Source organism: Patagioenas fasciata, chromosome 7 (genome assembly GCF_037038585.1).
Source record: "Patagioenas fasciata isolate bPatFas1 chromosome 7, bPatFas1.hap1, whole genome shotgun sequence".
In the NCBI taxonomy this organism is placed as follows: Eukaryota; Metazoa; Chordata; class Aves; order Columbiformes; family Columbidae; genus Patagioenas; species Patagioenas fasciata.
The window spans coordinates 33,686,469-33,705,252 of NC_092526.1; the positions used below are offsets into that span (position 1 = coordinate 33,686,469).

The 18,784-nt window shown below is 39.8% G+C and overlaps 1 protein-coding gene across 5 annotated transcripts in view; it reads left to right on the forward strand.

Moving 5' to 3' along the window:
* UBE2F (ubiquitin conjugating enzyme E2 F (putative)) overlaps nt 1–18,784 on the forward strand; it is an 83,505-nt gene that overhangs the window by 9,545 nt on the left and 55,176 nt on the right. For 4 of the 5 annotated variants that reach the window (XM_071811291.1, XM_065841331.2, XM_071811288.1 and 1 more), the window contains exons 3-5: nt 2,907–2,936; nt 5,190–5,255; nt 13,686–13,753. In XM_071811291.1, coding sequence (XP_071667392.1) covers nt 2,907–2,936; nt 5,190–5,255; nt 13,686–13,753 — 164 coding nt within the window. The remainder of the gene's footprint in view (nt 1–2,906; nt 2,937–5,189; nt 5,256–13,685; nt 13,754–18,784) is intronic. The other variant, XM_071811290.1, reaches the window with a different exon arrangement.

An 18,784-nucleotide genomic window follows, 5' to 3' on the forward strand; every position in this document is an offset into this window, starting at 1 on the left:
GTCATTCTTTCTGACCTTGTCTTCCAAAAATTCTGAGATTAGGTTTTTAGTTTAGTGAGGCTTTTGGAGCTTTTGCAAGTTCAGTGCATTGGAGTTTTAATTGTTGCTTCTACATTTTGCTTGTTTATAGAATAAGTTGGCAGACTACATAGGGGGCATTTTCTTTTGGAGAATATTCTTGTCAGTGCTATTGCTTTATGTAGAAAATACATAACTTAAACCATCAGAATATTAAGGGATAGCTTGAATGATGCAGTCAAAATGTTTGCTGTCTGAGCAGCAAAAGACAAAAATAATTTCAATGTCAAGACTGTCACTACCAAAAGAACTCAGAACTAGCTTTGGCCCATTAAATGTGCTAACTATTATTAATCACCAATGTTTATATGTCACAGCTAATAAGTAACATGTTTCCTTGCTTGATGTTACTTTAAAAGTTTAGATTATTGAAGCAGGTCTTCCTATTTAATCTTTAAAAAGTTCTTTTGTTCTTAGTTTCAGTGGCGTGTTACAGAATTAATTAGAAACCTTAATTTTGGGGAACTTGTCTTTGTTCCTAAAGCTTTTGTGTGGATTAGTTATTACAGTCTTCCCATGTGCTTGCACATGGTAAAAGAAAGAGCATACTGTTCAGTACTATGGGTGTGAGCACCTTCATTTTCGTGTTTTCACAAGAAAACCTGCTTGTTCTTTTGCCAAGACAAAGGGAAACTCAGAAGCGTGAATGCATTACAGGAAATTTTTCACACTTCAAAGGAGCTGTGGTGATCAGTAAACTCTCTGCTGAACCTTGCAGGAGGCAGAAGTGAGGGCCCAGCTCAGCAGAGCTGCTGCAGCCCAGCCTTTGCTGGGCTTGAACATGCTCTGTCCTTTGGCTTCTCCATTTTCCCTGCTGTCCTTTTCTCAGAATCAAAACAAAGGGCAGACAGGATTCATTAAGCCGAACAGCACATAAGCACAGAAAGCAATAAGGAAAGTAGTCAGCACCTTAAAATAAGAACCAGGTCCTAAACTCTGCCCTCTAGAGAAAGATTGACAGTGCCTCCCGCGGTGAAAGGCTGATTGATGTGTTTAAAGAGAGAGGTGTGGGGGAATAATCTTATGATGGATTTGTATAGCTGTGGCCTTATGTAGTTGTAGTGTCTTGTCTTTTTTTTTAACTAGAAAGGGAAAGTAAAAACAAAGACCATTGTTATAGCTGAAATTACATTTTTGGTATGTTATAAAAACAGTACTTTTCAAAAACTTTCAGCAGAAGTATGCCATCAGTGTTGTGTGTCTTTCCATGCACAGCTTTGGTTAAATCAGCTATGGCTGCTCGAGTGCTCCAGAGTAGGGGATTTTAAAGAGTGCAATTATGAACTTTTTAGGTAAGTGTGAAACACAGTCCTTCAGCTTTGGTGGGGTTTTCTCTCTTGGTGTAGTAGGCTGCAGATGCAAGGATACCAGGACTGTGCCAGGCACGTGGGAGGCGAGAGTCAAATAAGCATCGTGCTCGCTGCAGAGACTGGCCAGGTTTGATGAGCATGGATGCAAGATAAGCTCTCGGGAATTAATGAGCTCTTGATTGGTATGAGAGTGGTTTAGATTTTGTACCAAGAAATCTTTCCCCATATCTTAAACTGAAATACAGTTTTCTTTAGATGTATATTTTGATAGTTGATGTTGAAATCTCTTACACATTGTTAACCCAAATAAATGGCAGACCAGAAAGCAAAGTTAGAAATCGAGTGGAAAAAAATACTACAGGAAATGCAAAAATCGATTTGTTTATGTTTTCTAGAACTTCAGAAGCAAAACGGGGAGGCATCTTGATGCATCTCATTCATACTTGTGTGAAATACAGGTAGTTGAAAGTAAGACTTCAATAAAAAAATACGAAAGAGGGAGTCTTCCAGAGAAAGTAGCATAGCAGAAAAGGGCTTAAGAGTAAACTTCTCTTCCTAGGTGCTATGCAACTGCTTCAGGTTGCTTCATCTCTTTTATTAATAACTTGCAAGTTTTATGCATGGAAAATATAATGAATAAAAAGACATTTTAACTGAACAGAAGTGCATATCTATAGCAAACTCTGCTCTCAGGAGAAATATCCAACAGACACAGGAGCAAAAAAAGAGCTCAACACTCCTGAGTTTGTCCAACAGTGTGGAGGTTTGGGGGGAGTTTTGCAATGGATGCAGTTTTTATCACTGATGGGTTCATGTTGGTGTACCAGGTGCTTGAAATGAAGGTGTCTTTCTCTTGTTCTTTCAGTGCTCTTAATGCTGGTTTCTGTGGGCAGGACCACATCTAGTATGACAGGGATTTTGAATTAGGGTTTCAGTAGCTGTTTTCAAGGCTGCAGTACATTGTGCCATGCTTGGAGGCTCCCCTACCTGAGGCAGCCGTGTGGCTGATGGTGGAAGAGCATCCATAGCTAAAAGCTGGAGGGTGGTGATACTTATGCAGGCTGTGAACCTTCCCTGCTTGTTTTTGTCGTTGGACTGGCACCTTGATTCTGGCAGTTTTTCTGCTCTTGTGTTTTGGTTTGCAGGCTGTGGAGTTCTGGCCTGCTTTATTTTAGTGTCTTACATAGACAAGTTTGGAGGTTTGGTTAATGCCACCTTTTGAAGTGCAAGTGCTTTGTGTATTAGAAGTCCTGGTGCTTCAGTTTTGGCAGAGCTCAACTTCCGAATCACAGTAGGATACATTTGTGTTATCTGTTGGTCAGATGAGCATTTTTTGTAATGAATAGTGTGGCTTAAAGAGAATTTTCAAGGTAAACCTCCAGTGCAGCTTAATTATATTTTTAAGTAAAATTTGCTTTCCAGCATGATTTAAAGTAGATCTACCAGTTTGGACTTCAGGGGTGGCTTTATGCTTGCTTAAGTAACAGTATGTTTTTATTTTTTTTTTTCTTTCAACAGAGGTTGCAGAACTTGAAGCTAATTTACCTTGTAAGTATAGCATTTAATGGCATGCATTTTAAGGGGTAAAGGGCCATTGGACTGAATGTTTTGACTGAAGTATAAATGCTAATGATATTTTTAAAATCTTGGGAAAGCTCTGCAAAACTGTGCTGTTCAGGCTTGAACAGATTTTCTTTGTTGCTCCTTCTTAAGGGATTGTAGAGAGATGGACCCTTATTAGTGTCCTTTGGAAGTGGTATTGATCATTTGGCTCTCTAATTTAATTGCTGATGGAATGGGAGCTTTGCTCTTATAAAACCCTCAAAAGGTACCTGGAACTGAAGAGTTGCATTTATTGCTTCACTCCCGTTTTTCCTCCATTCTCTCATTTTCAAAGCAGGAGATTATGATTTAGGAGCAGGACAAATAGCTCAGTTCTTGGGAAACATTAAGTCAACCTAGTGCTTTTTCACTTCACATACAAGCTGTAAACGGATGTGTTTGTTAATAGTGAAAATACTAATTAAGAATTTTTTTTTTAAAGTGATCCATATTGTTTAAAAAAAGGCAAGATAGTGTGGTTTTTGCCCTGGAATTTTAGTTGTAATGTATGTTGTGCTACAAGCTGAAATTATTAATGGCCACTTTAAAATGGAGTTTTAAGAGCACAGGGTAAATGGCTCGTTGCTTCTAACACTGAGGATAGCTAGTTAGAAATAAAATATGTTTTCTGTTCCTCGGCTTTAGAAAGCCTAGTTCTATAACGAACAGCAAAACACAAAGCTCTTTTATAAATGGGAGTAAAGTTCCTACTGCTCTGTATTTGTTGCAAAGAAAGGTGGGTGTTGACAGTGAAGGTGAGTTCTTGTTGGGCTCTCCTTCCCTTCAAGTGTTGACCAGAGCAGCATCATTCTGCCATGAGTTCTTGGAATACAGGCCAGCACAAGAAGTTATTGCTCAGTAAGCTCAGAGGTACATTCAGAGCCCATTGCTCGCTCTACATACCTTCCTGTGGTGCATGTTCCTATTTCAGAGTAATCAAAGATGTTTTCCCTGCAGGGAAAGAGGCCTGAGCTGCTTGCAGCAGGCTGAGAGTGTATGTGCAGGTTATTACCATGCTGTGCATTCACACTGTCATGTCCATATGCTTTTCTTGTAAAGAAAATCAGGGAATGTTCTCTCTGATTATGCTGGCAGGTAGCTCGTGGTGTTTCTAGTCTTTCCCCATCTAAGGGAAGCTTTGAGCATTTTTTTTTTTTTTTTCCTCTCCGGGTTAAACTTCTGGGTGCTGCTTCTGATGAGCATCTTTTACTTGCTAATGATTCTATATCCATATCGGTGCTCAATCTTAAATCAGGCTTTTCAGTATGCAGACTGCCTGATGGGAGGTGTCACAAGGGGGCAAAATACAGACCAGAAGCAGCAAAAAGGGAGAGCACTTTCTGTATGCTCTTCTTAAAGGCAATTATGGAGATATTACAGAGTAATTGTAACTTTTTTTTTTAAACTTTTTTGTGTAGACTCTTCTGTAGGAGAACAAACACTTGAGAAGTGTACCAGGGTTTGTAATTACCACAATGTGAATGCATTACTAGGGTTTGTGTACAGTTGTAGTTGTCTTTTTCAGGCAAACAGGGTCTGTATCTCTGGTGCTGTTTAACTCCTTGACAACAAAAAGCAAACAGCCAGCTTGGTAGGTTAAGAAGCTAAAAGCTGCATAATATGGATAATAATGTGTCCATGGATATACGCATCATCTAGTGCCAGCCTGACAGCTTGTCTCGGCCATAGTCAAGAAAGGCCAGCTTTGTGCATGGGGAGGCAACTTAGTTTGTGTCATCAAAGACAAAGGGCTTTTATGCTGTGAACTTGCATCTGTTGAACTGAAACCACTGACTAGTTTCATCAGATTTATATTTTATCTTCTCTTTTTTTTTTTTCCGCTCTCATTCTTTTTTCTCACTATTCTCCTTAAATTCATCTAGCCTGAGAATAAAAACCTGGTGTTTGGTTTGTAATGATGCTCCATAACCTTTGTTGTTAATGCATGTAATTGTTTGCGCAGAAGAAACTTATTTGACATGACAGCTGAATGGAGACTTCACAGGCTTTTGGATGAGGCTTTCAATAAAGCTTATATCTCATGGTACTTTACAGGTATAAATAATCCTTTGTTAGCATAGGGCTGTGGTGGCAGGGATTAATCAGGGAGTGATTTGGGGGAGTATGAAAGATGATATACTTGCTTTCCCAACAGTGGAAAACGAGTTGTCTGATGTAAATTATTCTTTTGCTTTACAGGTACGTGTAAAGTGAATTTTCCCGACCCAAACAAGCTTCATTATTTTCAGCTAACTGTAATCCCAGGTAATTTTTTTAAGCATGTTACTTTTGTTTCTAGGTGGGTTAGCGTTTAGGAAACATAATTCCAAGAGTTTACTCAAGAATAGAATAAACTTTCTAGTCAAAGAAAAACTGACTGTTTCACAGTCATTTATTTCATAGAGGCAATGGGGAGACTGGGCTGGATTTTGAGAACTACATTCCAGTAAGAAGACCATCAAAATTGAGCAGGTTTAGGAAGCATTCTGGTTTTGTTTGCTTACTCTGAAAACATCTTTTTTTCCTCTCAGCCAGTTTCAAACTACTTTATTTTATTTGGTGAGAAAAATTCTGGACTACATCAAGAGAAAATATTGCATTACAGCCCTGCTATGTTGCAGATTTATTCTCTTCTACTGGTGGCTTGATTCTGCAGAGGTGAAGAGAGAGATGACAGATATAACACTACTGGAAAACTTCACATCTCTCTCTGTCTGAAGATACTTAGCCAAGTAGGAGTCTCTTGATCTTTGAATATTCAAGTATGTGGAAATGAATACAACTTAAGTATTCTGTGAAGCTGCTTCTGGTGTGCTGTTCAATGAAAACATTTTCAGAATGTATCATTTCCACATAATTTTTTTAATAGTCATGTGAAATTAGAGTTTGCTCACATAGCTGTCCATTTTAGAACAAAAAGTTATTTGTGTTTTATGGATTACTTTGCATGGAAGATTTAAACCTCACATGCACTTCTTATTTTTGCTCTGTGTTACCTTTTAGACTGTGCAGCTACTTAAGTGAGAACACTGATGTGCAATACACTGAATTGTTGGAGTTAGATAATGCTGGGATCAGTGTCTCCCTGCCAACTAATCCTTGTAGATGCACATTTTCTGTAGATGCTTATTGACAACAGAATTCTGATGCAGTATGACGGTCATCCTGGTGTCTTATCTGTAGAAATAGTGGTTTACCCTTAACAGGGTGATAGGAAAGTTTCTGATAATCCAGTATCTAGTAGTCGAATAGGCTCTAGATGTCACTGTTGCTGCTTATTAGCCAAAATCAACTAGCTCTTCCTCAGCGGTAGAAATCTTGTGTGGTCTTTGTTAACATGTCCATTCATTTGCCTCCTTATTGTGATGGAAAGATGAGTAAGACTGCCCTAATCAGTGTAATCAAAAATAAATGCAAATGCTATTACAGAACTTTAAACTTCTCATTCTGTGTAGGAGATGTATTTGTGTTTACTTGCTGAGAATTAGTCTGCTTGCACCAAATGTCCTGCAGTTTATATGATGCTGCCTTATTATATTTTGGAAATGAATTGACTTCACAAGATCATCACCCTGCAAGTTAGGGATATCTTGAATGTGAAGCAATGATAGCTTCTTCATGCTAATTCTGCATCTAAATACATAGTCATTTTTTTGTCTGTTAACTGCTGTGCGGCAAGATGTTGCAGTCAGAGACAGTTGCTGTGTGCAGAGTGTGGGTTTTTTTTTGTTTTGGTGTTTTTTTTTTTTTTTTTTTTTTGCTAGCTTCATTCCTGAAATGATCTTAGGAATGAGATGATCTTAATTAACATTATGTTACTCTAAATATAGCTGCACAGCTGAAGCCTCTGCAGTTGCAGTCTGACCGAAGTAAACATCTATTTTCAGCTGTGCATAATTCAGGTACAGAATCTTGTGATCAGCTATAGCTTAGTACAGCTCTGTAAAGGCAGAATGTAACACATACTGAGGAGATCTTGGTAGCTTTTTTTGAGAGTATGCTACATCTTAGTTTTTTCTGGGATAACCAAGAGGCAACGGAGTGATTGTCACAGGACTTTTCTGGCTCAAATGGGCCAAAATCTTTGCTTGAGGCAACTATTTTTGTAGTGTCTAAACAACATTGCATGAATCTTGAGAATTGGGAGGAAGAGCCAGTTTTCTCCTCCTGCTTGGAACTGTCTCTCGCATTGGGGAGCTGAGTTAACTTCTAGAAATTCTGCTTATACATCTGGCTCTTAATGGAGGGCTTTGCAAGTATCTGTGCGGCTTTCCAATTGTGGAACAAGAGCTGGGCTCAGCGCAGCTGCGCGTGCCAGGGAACATCTAATGCTGCCTTGCAGTTCCTCGCTGTTAGGACTTTCTTAGTAAATGTGCGTAAGCCAGGGCTGGTAGTCTGCGCAGCAAAGAGGTTCTTGCTGGCTTGCTTCTCAAGGTTCTCAGTTTGCTAATTTGCAATTAGATATTGCATCCTTCATCACAGATCTGGTAAAGAAGTGCTAATTATTTTATACTCATGTTTAAGTTCTTTTATATTCTGATTAATATTAGAGCTTGAATTCTTTAACCACATTTAAAAGTAATCTTACACCAAAAGAGTTTCTGAAAGTAGCTGGCTGTCAAGGTACCATGAAGGTACTGACTGAATGTGGTTTTAACACTAGCAATGCTGTTTGCAGTTAACATTTGAGCCTTACGTTATTGACAAAGCTTGTTCTTGGATGCTTTGTTTTATGCAGTCATTTCAGGTGTGGCTGGTCTTGGAAGAACAGTGAAAGAAACTTCTTTAGGTTCTCTCTAAAAAGTTAATTTGAATAGGAAAATAAACTTTACTGTCAAGCAGAAATACTTTCAGCTCCCTTTGTCATGGAGGCACCCCAAAAGTCAATTTTTGGTGGGCAGCAAGTTCCAAAACAGACTTTATTCTAGCTGGAAAACTGTAAGCAATAAAGCTACTAGAATCAGGATTTTGTACAATTATTTTGCACTTCAACAACATAAAATAAAATACAGCTTCGGATATCAGTTGAGGAGATTATTGGGGTACGACAACATGAGAATAATGAGGATCCACAATGTGCATGCATTCACTCATGAGAAACAAAACCCAAGGTCTCTCACTGAAGAGTACCCACAAGAAATAATCACTCTCCTGGGTTAGGCGAGGACTCATTAAAGGATATATCCAGTAAATAACCCCACACCACAGGAGGAGACGAGATGCTCTCAATCCCAGGAAGTCTCCTTAGACAGCATCCCAGTCTAAGGGGAGGGCTCTAGTTCACAGACCCGCTGCTCCGAGAAGACCACCCCAGGGGGGTCTTTGGTGGGGACCTCGTTTTATATCCTGGTCAGATCTGGCTGTGGGCATTACAACATAGTCCAGAAGCTTCTATGGGCACCTCCCTTGTTGAAGACTCTGTCAGTCAACTGAGGGTCCCATCCCTCCTGCTCCCCTGAGCTGGGTGGAGGTGAAGTCCCCTGCCTTGGGGTAGGGGAGGATGTGACTGTCAACACCTTGGTGCCACTCTGGGTGTGTATGTGGATCAGGCACAGTGGAGCACAAAAGGCCCCATCAGCTGCCCTATTGAAGGCTCCGGATCTCAGGGGATGTGGAATTGCCACACCTTTGCTCTGTACTTCTCACTATAACCTTTCTTAATAAGTTTTTAGTGTCACAAAATTATCCTTATGACAGTGAGTTTTAAATTAAGATTAAATTGTAGAGAATCTTTAAGAGGGTAACTGCTTTCACATAAAAAGTGACTTGTCCTCGCAAATTCTGATTCCTTTATGTTATAGCTTTCTTCAGTGCATCATGAGTGAATATATAATAGCATATGCTAGAAAATGGATAAAACTTAGATTCTACTGTCACGGTGGACAAACTCTGCTGGCTTTCTCTGCTGTCTGAAGCTTCTTTTTCTTTTTGTCACCTGAAACAGTTGTTCTGTCATTGAAAAATGCCCTTATGCCACCACTTGCCTCTGTTATTATTTTTGTGCCAGTACATTATTGAATCAAAAGCTAGGAAAAATAAGGAGATAAATGGTTGTAACGTGGGTAGAGTCCTGCCTGCGACACCAATATTTGGAGCACAAAATTGGAAGCTGAAGCTAAAATATGGTAATGACATGGGGGGGGGGAGGGGGGCGGGAAGAGTTTAGGTAGCTTGCACATGAAGAAAACTAGAGGAATAGGTTGAGGTTATGCAGTTTTCCACAACTCCCAGACAGCTGGGGTAGTTTGGGGTTAGTGTGATTATTCTGGAGTTCCTTTCTTCAGTGAGTTAATAAAGAGCCTGTTTTGTGTTGTGCGTTCCATGAAATGACAAATGTTGGTGAGTACAGCTGAGCATTTCAGTGCTGCTGATTCAGGGAGCTACTATCAAAAGCACATCCTTTGTGACCTGTCCTAATTAACTTGCATTTTCTTCTAAAGTGATAAAATTTTAGCTTATTATTTTCACAGCACTTTTAGCCATCAAAATACCATACCAATGCAAACTAAGATTAGAGTCAGGTTGTCGATAAAGAAACTTGAGACTGAAGTGGGAAGGATGCTTGCTCTGTTAATACATTTTGAAGACATAAATTTAAGCAGCAGGAGGAAAACTGGAGCTCAGACATATTCCCTTTTGCAAAAGTCTCCTCAGTCACCAACTTCCCAAGTTGTGCGCTAAAGCTATTTTGAGTGTTTTATTTATAGCACTTTCCTCACTATTAGCTTTGCCAGAACTTCAGTTTTTCCCACCACTGTTAAGATGCCTGGGAAATTGAGGGTCTTTATCCCAGTCTGTGCAGGTGTTGTGGGACACAGGGAAGGAAACTACCATGTGAGAGAAGCTAGTTATTATACCCAATTGAGATGCTGTAAGATTACTTCATTGTGAAGACTAATCTTGTTAATGCATTGCAAGATTTCTGGCTGGGTACTGAGACACTCCAGAGATATGAATTTTTAATATACATTTGACTGACTGATAATGAGTAGCATGTTTTACTGTTGTTTAGTTAAAAGATTTCCAAACATACAGGGAGGAGTGATGCTTTACTCTTCTGATTTGGTAAATATGTCCTTGCTTATTTTATAACAGAACTAGTAGGGTACCCAGTACACTTTTTGGTTAGTGCTAGCATGGACTGATGCCAAGGTAAACCCAAAACATGAAATGAGAAGTTGTAATGCAAGACAGTGATGAGTATTGATTTGTCTTTGAGGGAGACTCAATCATGTAAGTATGTGGAAGTGACCTGCAGTGTGAAGTACAATGTCTAAAGTGCTCCAGGTCTTCCATAGATTTCTCAGCCTTAAGTAGAACACAGAAAAACAAATAAAAGAAAATGGCAGTAATACATAAGGAATCTCTAGTGACCTGTGGAGGTGTTAATATGCAGTTAGAAAGTGCTTGAGCTAACTTAAAATGTTTTTGCAGAGAAAAAGGGATGTTCTTTCACTGTCTGCTCCTGCTCTTCTGCTGACTCTGGTGATAATTTAACCCCTCTGCACACCAGTTCATATCAGTAGTCCGGGAGGAAACTCTGTGCTCTTTTTGCCGTGATGATTTTTGTGAAGTGAGAAAGGGCTTGCCTCCTTCAACTGAGCTCGCCTTGTCTGCATGCGGTGCTAGGAGTTGCTGCTGTGGTTGGGTGGAAGTGGAGCTGCCCTGAGCCAGATCCAAATGGGAAGGAAGACCAGAGAAAGCAAAACCAACTGTTCATCTTGCCCTGAGCGTGTCCTGAGCAACATCAGAGTGATCTTGCTGTCTCTGCTTGGAACTAAGGGCCTGCCTTAATGTTCCTGCACACTGCAGAGGCTGGGGGCCTGGTGTTCTCAGTATGAAAAGAGGTGTGCAGAGCATGGGTTTTCTCTTGCTGCTTGGCTGGCAGGAATCCGACAGTCTTTTGGCAAGTTCTCTTCCCTTGGAGCCGTTCTTGAATGTTTCTTTGGGACAATTGTATTACAGTAAGGATTCATTAAATCTGAGGATTTTCTTTGACATAAGACACATGTAGATACATCCATCAACAGGCATCTATTTCACATTAGCAGGAGTGGAATATGAAGAGCTGCTGTACACTTCCCTCCAAGTCTGCAAAATCGAGGAACTATTGAAATTAAGCCAAAGAAAGTAACATTCCACTGCCGGACTTCCTGAGCAATGTTAACAGTGTTGATGTTTCTACTTTAGCTTGATGTACTGGCAGTCAGCTTCTCCCTGCACGAGCACACATGGACATTTCATGTGATTACTTATATTGTGAAGTGATAACTTGATAAATGCTTATGAGCAAGAGGGCAGTGGAGAGTCTGTGAAAGACTTTGAGGTACATGGTTTGCACTGTAATGAATCCTGAATTCCTGTATGGTGTCACTTGTTTGTTTTAGTACAATCACTGAAAGACCTGAGATTTTTTCGACTGTGTTTTTTGCAAGGAACAGCATTTTATTTGGAAATGGTGCAGATTCCTGACACTTGGTTTAAAAGCTATTATAATGTGCTAGATGGTGGATCAAGTGCAGCTAGCTGTGTCCTGTAGGGTAAGCTGGTGGTGCTTGAGCTGTTTGAACTCCCAAGGAGACATGGGCCCATTTTCCTAATCATTCCTTCCTGGAACAGTCAGAGTCTTGCATTGAGTGTTTTGCACATTTGGCAGGGAGCTATTTCATCAAAGGGATATTGGTATAACTCGCATTTTACATCTCATTCTTTAGAAACGGCTTGCTATACTGATTTTTATCACAGTACATTTGAAAGCAAAAGATAAATGCTTTTTATCATGCTTTTTTCCTATAAAAATCAGTACATGTGCATTTACTTTCTGGTAAAGTGTAGAGTGTCTGAGAAGACTGTTTAATAAATCAAATACACTTCAAAATTGAATTGGAGTGGAAATGGAGAATGTATTTGAAAAGCGTATGTTCTGGACAGGTTATTAAAGTGAGATTTGCAATGCCTGAGTCGTGCAGCTTTGCGCTGCACAGTTCAGTGTGGAGGCAGCTGTAAACATCACTGTGTGGGATGGGGAAGACCAGCCATCTTCTGTTTTCATACTTTATACCTATGCTACTGTTGCAGTCCAACATTTCTGATGCTGTTCGTGTGCTGAACATGTCAGTGGTGTACACAGGCTCCTGGGATAAGCTGGACCATGATGTACATCCCAGCAACTCTTTCGCTGTTCTGCAGCACAGCTCTTTTGGAGTGGTACACAGGGCATAGCATACAGTTGAATCTCATCTTTGGCAGCATCAACTTTTACTGGCTGCCTTCCCTCCACAGCTGAGGATTTGTGCTGTTGGACAGGGTGATGCCCTCCGCTTTTCAGTAAGCCAGCTGATAAGAGGTTGTGAAGAGGAGGAGAGTGGGAGCTGACTACTCTCTTGTGTTTATGGCCATTGTGGCATGGAAGGGACAGACTGGTGCTGACAGTGATGAGTTTGTAGCGTGGTCTGAAACCTGAGCAAGTAAACATTGTGCCGTTGCTTGGCAGGAGAAAATAGAAGGTTGTGCTAGATCTGGGGGAAGGCAGCAGGTCCAGAAGACAGCATCCTGGAAGAAGATTTTGATGACCTTTAGTAGAGGAGCTTGGTGTTTTTTTGGTGGTGGTTTGGAACAAGCTAGATAGCAAGAAAACTCTTTTGAGTCTTTCTGTAAACTATGGATTGCTTCAAAGAACTTCCCTTGCAATGTTTGTTTAAAAAAATATTAGCAAATACTGTCATGATTACCAGCCTTCTTGACTTTCAAGCCTTTGCTGTGGCTGTGCTCTGTGAAACAGAGAGCTGGAGTACCTGAGGTGATTTGAGCCTGAGCACTCCTCAGGTGTCCCAAACCCCCAGTGAGGGCTGGATACCTCTGTTTCTCCTTCTTAATGAAATTTTTTTTAAAAAAACATCAATAATGGCAATGCCAGACAGATACTTTTCAGATCACTTGCAAATATTTCAACTTCCAAGCACAGCCATCTCAAGAGTTGGAGGCTCTTATCCTATTATATTATCTCTGGTTAAATGCAACCAGATATTTTCATATTTCTTATTTTAAAATTAAGCCACTTTTATAATTCAGTATTGAGTCTGAGGTTGACAAGAGAGGCAGGCAGATTTTTATAACTGATACTATCATCCTCAGATAATTACAATAAGAGAGCTAACTTGCTTTTCCATTGTAATACACTCTGAAGCATACTCTTGCACAGCATTATTTATACTGCTTGTGATATGTGATTGCTAGCTCAAGTCTGAGAAGAGATGCTAAGTCCTGGAGCAGGATTTAGCAGGCATTACCAAGTGAAGTATCTATGCAGCTCATTCCAAAGGTCGATGTTGTGGCACTGCCTGCCACATGGCCAGTGTGTGGCAGAATTTTGTTCCTACAGACATGAGAAGTTCAGTCACAGGTTCTTCTAGCTTGACATTGCCTGATTGGGAAGGTGGATTTTCCAGGGTCACTCTGGAACTGTTCGTTCTTCTGACTTAAAATTTATGCTCTAAAAGTTTTAGGAGTGGAGGAGGACACCATGTTCACATTCGCTTTGGGCTACATGGCAGCTAGTGTTATGATATAACGAGGTTAAGTATTTGATGATAACACCATGCTGTTATTTTAATCTTTGTAAGGACAGATATTTTGTATTATATGGTGTCTGTTATTTTCTCTTCTTTAACTGTGTTTCTTGTTTTTCTTTTCTAGATGAGGGCTATTACCAAGGTGGAAAGTTTCAGTTTGAAATTGAAGTTCCTGATGCCTACAACATGGTGGTGAGTATTTGTCATTAAGCTAGTAGTTGTCTTTTTAGATTTCCTTTCCAGGTAATAGAACTTCAAAGGGAACTTGGCATTAAGACTAAGAAAGGATCTTCTGTTTGTTACTAAAATATCACGGGTTTGTAGAAAAATCTTGGTTGCCTGGAGTTTTGGAGGTTATCTGAACTCCTGCTCAAGGTTGAGGTACCATTAAAAGTTGTATTCGGTTGCTCAAGGCCTGGGCCACTTGGAATTTCGAAGTCTTATAGGATAGGGATCCCACTGCCTCCCTGGACCTCTGTGCCAAAGTTTAATTACTTTTGTTGTGAATTTTGTTTCCTATATCAAGTCAGAATTTCCCTTTTTGCAGCTTGTTAGTGGCCTCTTGCTTTATCACTGTGCACCTCTAAGAGTCTGGCTTGATCTTTATGCCCTCCCATTGGGTAGTTGTAGCCAGCAATAGGGTCCCTGCCTTCAGCCTTCTCCAGGCTGAACAAATCCAGGTCTCTCAACTGTCCTTGTACCACGCGAGCTCCAGTCTCATCTCTGGCTGTTCTTTTACAGTCTAGTGTTTGCAACCAAACAGCTTTGATGCTTTTATTGCCTCAATGATATTATGCCTTAAAGAAAAAAGAATAAGTATTTGTAACTGAGTGGCAGAAGCTGCTTGGAAGTGCAGATGAGTCAGACCTGAGAGTCTCTCTTCTGGCTGAGGTTCTGCTCTCATCCATTCTCTACCATTAATAATTCTTGAGACCTGCACTTAATGATTATTCTCACAAAAAATGATACATCTAAGAGAAAGAATGAAATAGGCGAACAGAATAGAAAAAAGTTTTTCTTCTTTTTGTTTCACTGAGGCCTTCAAACTGGTGCTTATAGTTCTGACGTTGAACTTGGGTGTTTAATGCCTTTTGAGTGCATGCAGTGCAGGAAGTGGAAAGCACAGATTTGGGGACAAGTGGCCTCCTTTAGCACACTCCTCCAGTTCTACTGATTGTCTGTTAGGTTGTTCAGTTAATGGTTATTAAGCAAAACAGCTTTTCAGAGGACCTACAAATGACTGTGATATCTTACTGTAGATAAATAGAAAGCTCCAGATAGCTTGGCCTTTTAAAATGTGAGAAATGTTAGTATTTCATTATTGTAATTTCCTAAAATTGTAGAACCTTGCAAGGGAGGGGAGGTGCAATTAGTATAAAAATAACTTCAGACATTGTTTTCGGAGTTTAGCTGTCAAAAGAACAAGATTGACTCCAAAAATGGAAAACAATCGGGGCACACGTCTGGTTCTCAGAAATTACACCTGCCACTCTGTTTGATGTGTAAGGAAACTAAACTGATTTGAGTGTTTGAATTGCAACATTTAGCTTTAGGTATATAAATTGCCGGAAGAAGGAAGACTCATTTTCTTTTTGTTTGAACAATTTTGATAATTTTGCTTTCTTTCGTAACTTTTTATCCAGTCCTTCTGCTTTCTGTTTCCTTACATTTGATGTTGGTAGTTTAGAACTCTTCTCTCAGGGGAGGCTGAAGAATGTGTAGGGGAGGATACTAGAGAAACGTGTCCAGGAAGACCCTTGACTTAATGTTCAGGTTTCCCATGTCTAAATTCAGCGTTGTATATACGTAGTAGTTGCAGTCACAGCGTTGTTTGTATCCATGTACAAAGGAGGTGCAGTGGTCTGAAATGTAATAGCTTGAATTCCCAGGCTGAGCTTGGAGAAGGGTACATTAACATTGTTAATAGAGTAGAAAGGTTATGTTTCTGAAAACAGAGGAGTTGGGATTGCATTCCAGAAAATGCCTTCACAAGTATCCTAATATTCCTTTATTTATAGTCTATGAACACATGGGACACACACCATGTCTTAGAGAAAGTACATGCTTGTGGAGGACTGTAGCATTCCTGAAACAGCTTTGAATTTTCCCCCTTTTTTTGATTGTTGTGCTCTCCTTTCATAGTAATATTGGTCAAGGATTTTCTGCTCAAACTTTTTTTTTTTTAAAGTGTTTAGGATATATTGTTTAGTCTTTATTGATACACTTCGTATCTGAAATACCTACATGTACTAATAGTGTTTGCAGTTGCATGGTTTTGGTAATGGTTTTTTGGTTTTTGTTTGTTTGTTGTTTTTTTTTAAGTTCCCCTTAACTTCATCAAATAATTTCGTACTGTAATACGAACTACTTTTACTAGCTTGTATAAAGTTATGCATGCACTATAAAGACAAAGGTGGTCCTTTAAGGTCAACTACATCCTTTTTCTAACTTGAATAAACTGCGCCATCATATACCTGAGAAACATGGCCTTCAGTGTCAAACCCTGTCACATTCTATGCTGTCTGATTTATTTTTTAATTTTTTAATTTTATTTTAGTCATCTTCAGTAATAGCAATTGAACCTCTCTGGCAGTACTGGACACGGGGAACAATACACAATACATATATACACTATATATACTAATTTTAATTTCTTAAATTTTTGTGTTTAACTTGTTCACCTAAATAACACCACTGCAGGAAAGGATTTCCTATGTGTTAACAGGAGAGCTGAATGTTAACTTTGATCTGTTTTTTTTTTATTCTCAATTGCTATAATTAAACAATCTCCTGGTTTGTTATGGTTCCCTGCTTAGCACTGGCAGAAAAGCTGCATCAGATGTTAATTAGATATTTTTAAATTCTGAACATCTCTCATTGAATACAAAAGTAAGCAGTTTGCCTTGGTGCAATTTAGAGAAAAAAAAATGCAGTGAGTTGAATGTTGGGTTATGGTCAGGTTATTAATTAAAGTTTATATAGTCACAAATATTGAGAGAATTGTGGTGAGGCCATGTTTTTTCTGCCAGGCAGAGCAACACTGAAACAAGTGATGGCAGTGCTTGTACTAGAACCCACAGACCTGGCTGTGTTCCTGCAACCGGTGAGCAAGGCTGGGATATAGCACATCTGCATCAACCTCCATGCAGGAGTGCTGAATGTGTTTGTCCTGGGAGTAAGAATACCGGACAAGACTGGCAAGTCCTTGTAACCCTTCCCCAGAACCTGAATCCGTTTTCTAACTAATCTTTTTAGCCTACAGAAAAACAGCACAGAACAACCACCAAAAAAACCCCAACCAACCAAACAAAAAAAACCCATTTGTTTTTAAAGCTACAAAATGCATAATTTATAGTATAGATTCTGTAATGGTATACTTTAATTTCTGTAGCATGCTGTTACCAGAATCCTGCATGTTTGATGCTCCTCTAGGGATTTCTTGTATTTTTTTTTTTTTTGCTTCATTCCTCCAAAGCAAGCATCCAGCCCCTGCACTGGGAAAAGGAGCAGATGTGTGAAATGGTGGTGTAGTGGAAGAGTATAAGAATATGCAATTAAAGAGGAAAAACGTGGAAGATTTTGTGTTGTGGACTGTAGCCATGGCATATCACTCTGCCCAGGGAGTAAAGCACTGGAGGCTGGTTTGGAAAGCAGTGGGTCTGTGAATACAGGGAAGAAATGTATCCTTGTGCTTTAGGTGTGACCGACTAGGATGTACAGAGTCTTTAGGTACCTGGGCTATAAACTGCCTTAGCGCAAAGATTCAAGAACCTAAAATGTGAGGGGGATGCTTTGCAGCATGGATGCTTTGGAGCAAGCACATTTGTGAACAGAGCACTCAGCTGGTCAGGGTTTAATCAGACTTCTGTACCACTGAGCTGCTGTACTAAGTATTGGACATGTTTATTATGATTATCTGTAAGGCAATAAAATATTATAAAGGTTCTTCCACTGTGGCCATAAGAAACTGAACCTATTTAAGCTATTGGCGATGTGGGTAATTTCGGAAGCATCTGAACTTGAGAACTGGAAAGGGTTCCTGGTGTTAATCAGCTATTGGGTGGTTTGGATAGATTTGCACTACTGTGCTAGTAGTAATTTGCCACCCCAGTCCTGCAGGCTGATGGACTGCATTTCACTCCATGCTTTACAGAAGAGGTGAAGAGAGGTGAGAGATCTCGCCACAGACTTTTCCTAGAGTAGTTTGTTTCTCAAAGAGAGGAGCTCTTCCAGATGCTGCAGCTGTGCATGGGCATGTTGCCTAGTCCAATTATTATGTTTTCATTGTTCCTGATTTAATACTGTAATTCAGCAAACATTGGTGTTGATTGGTGCTAAAGCAATGAAACAGACCTGGTGGTATCTGTGGTCTGGAAGAAATCTTTCTCCTGCACTGCTGTTGTTTGAAAGCAACATCTGAGAAATTGTGTGCTTCAGTAGTCTTTTTGAGTTGGTCCAGTTAGTACACTAATGAGCACTTGACTGCAGTCAGCTTAATGTTTTAATATTTACTCTCTCTCTAGTGTTCCCAGTTAAATTTCTTTTTGCTTGATTAAGGCAGACCTGGGATCTTTTCCTTTATTTCTTTTTCACTGTTAGTGTGAAACTACTACAAAGAACTATTAATATTAAAGTTATTGCCCGCCCTTTGAACTCCTATATTGGACATGGGGCCAGAATCAGGAATTCTGTTAATCATTTTTCTGTGGCCTCTGAGCAAGGAGCCAAGTGATGTTTCCTGCAGCCCTAATGAAGGGGGAGAGTTGGTCACGCTGCCAAGGATGCACATTATAAACATGGTATTGGATTGAAAGGCCTCTGCTTTCTAGGGACAGGTAGAGTAAAAGACGTCCTGAAAGGAGGACTTCATCCCATACATGCCCCAAAATGTCTTCCAAAAGAATTTGTGCACCTCAGATCTGTTCCTTCTGATCTGATTCAGGCTGGCTGCTTTTTGGTGCCTTGGGAAAATCTGGCATTGTGTCTGCAGAATCCTCTGATCAGATCCAGTCTTTCACACCCAAGACTTCCTTGATGTGATGTGTTGGTTTGTTGTTTTTTTTTTTTTTTTTAAAAGCCCTGTTTTAGGGGCATGGCATGAAACCAGTAAGCTTGAGCTTTTGATGTTTTCTGGTCTCCGTGTAGTTCTTCCCATAAATACTATCCATGTTCTGAGTACAAAAAGAAAATGAAAATAATCCTGAGAGGGTTCTTTCCCTCTAA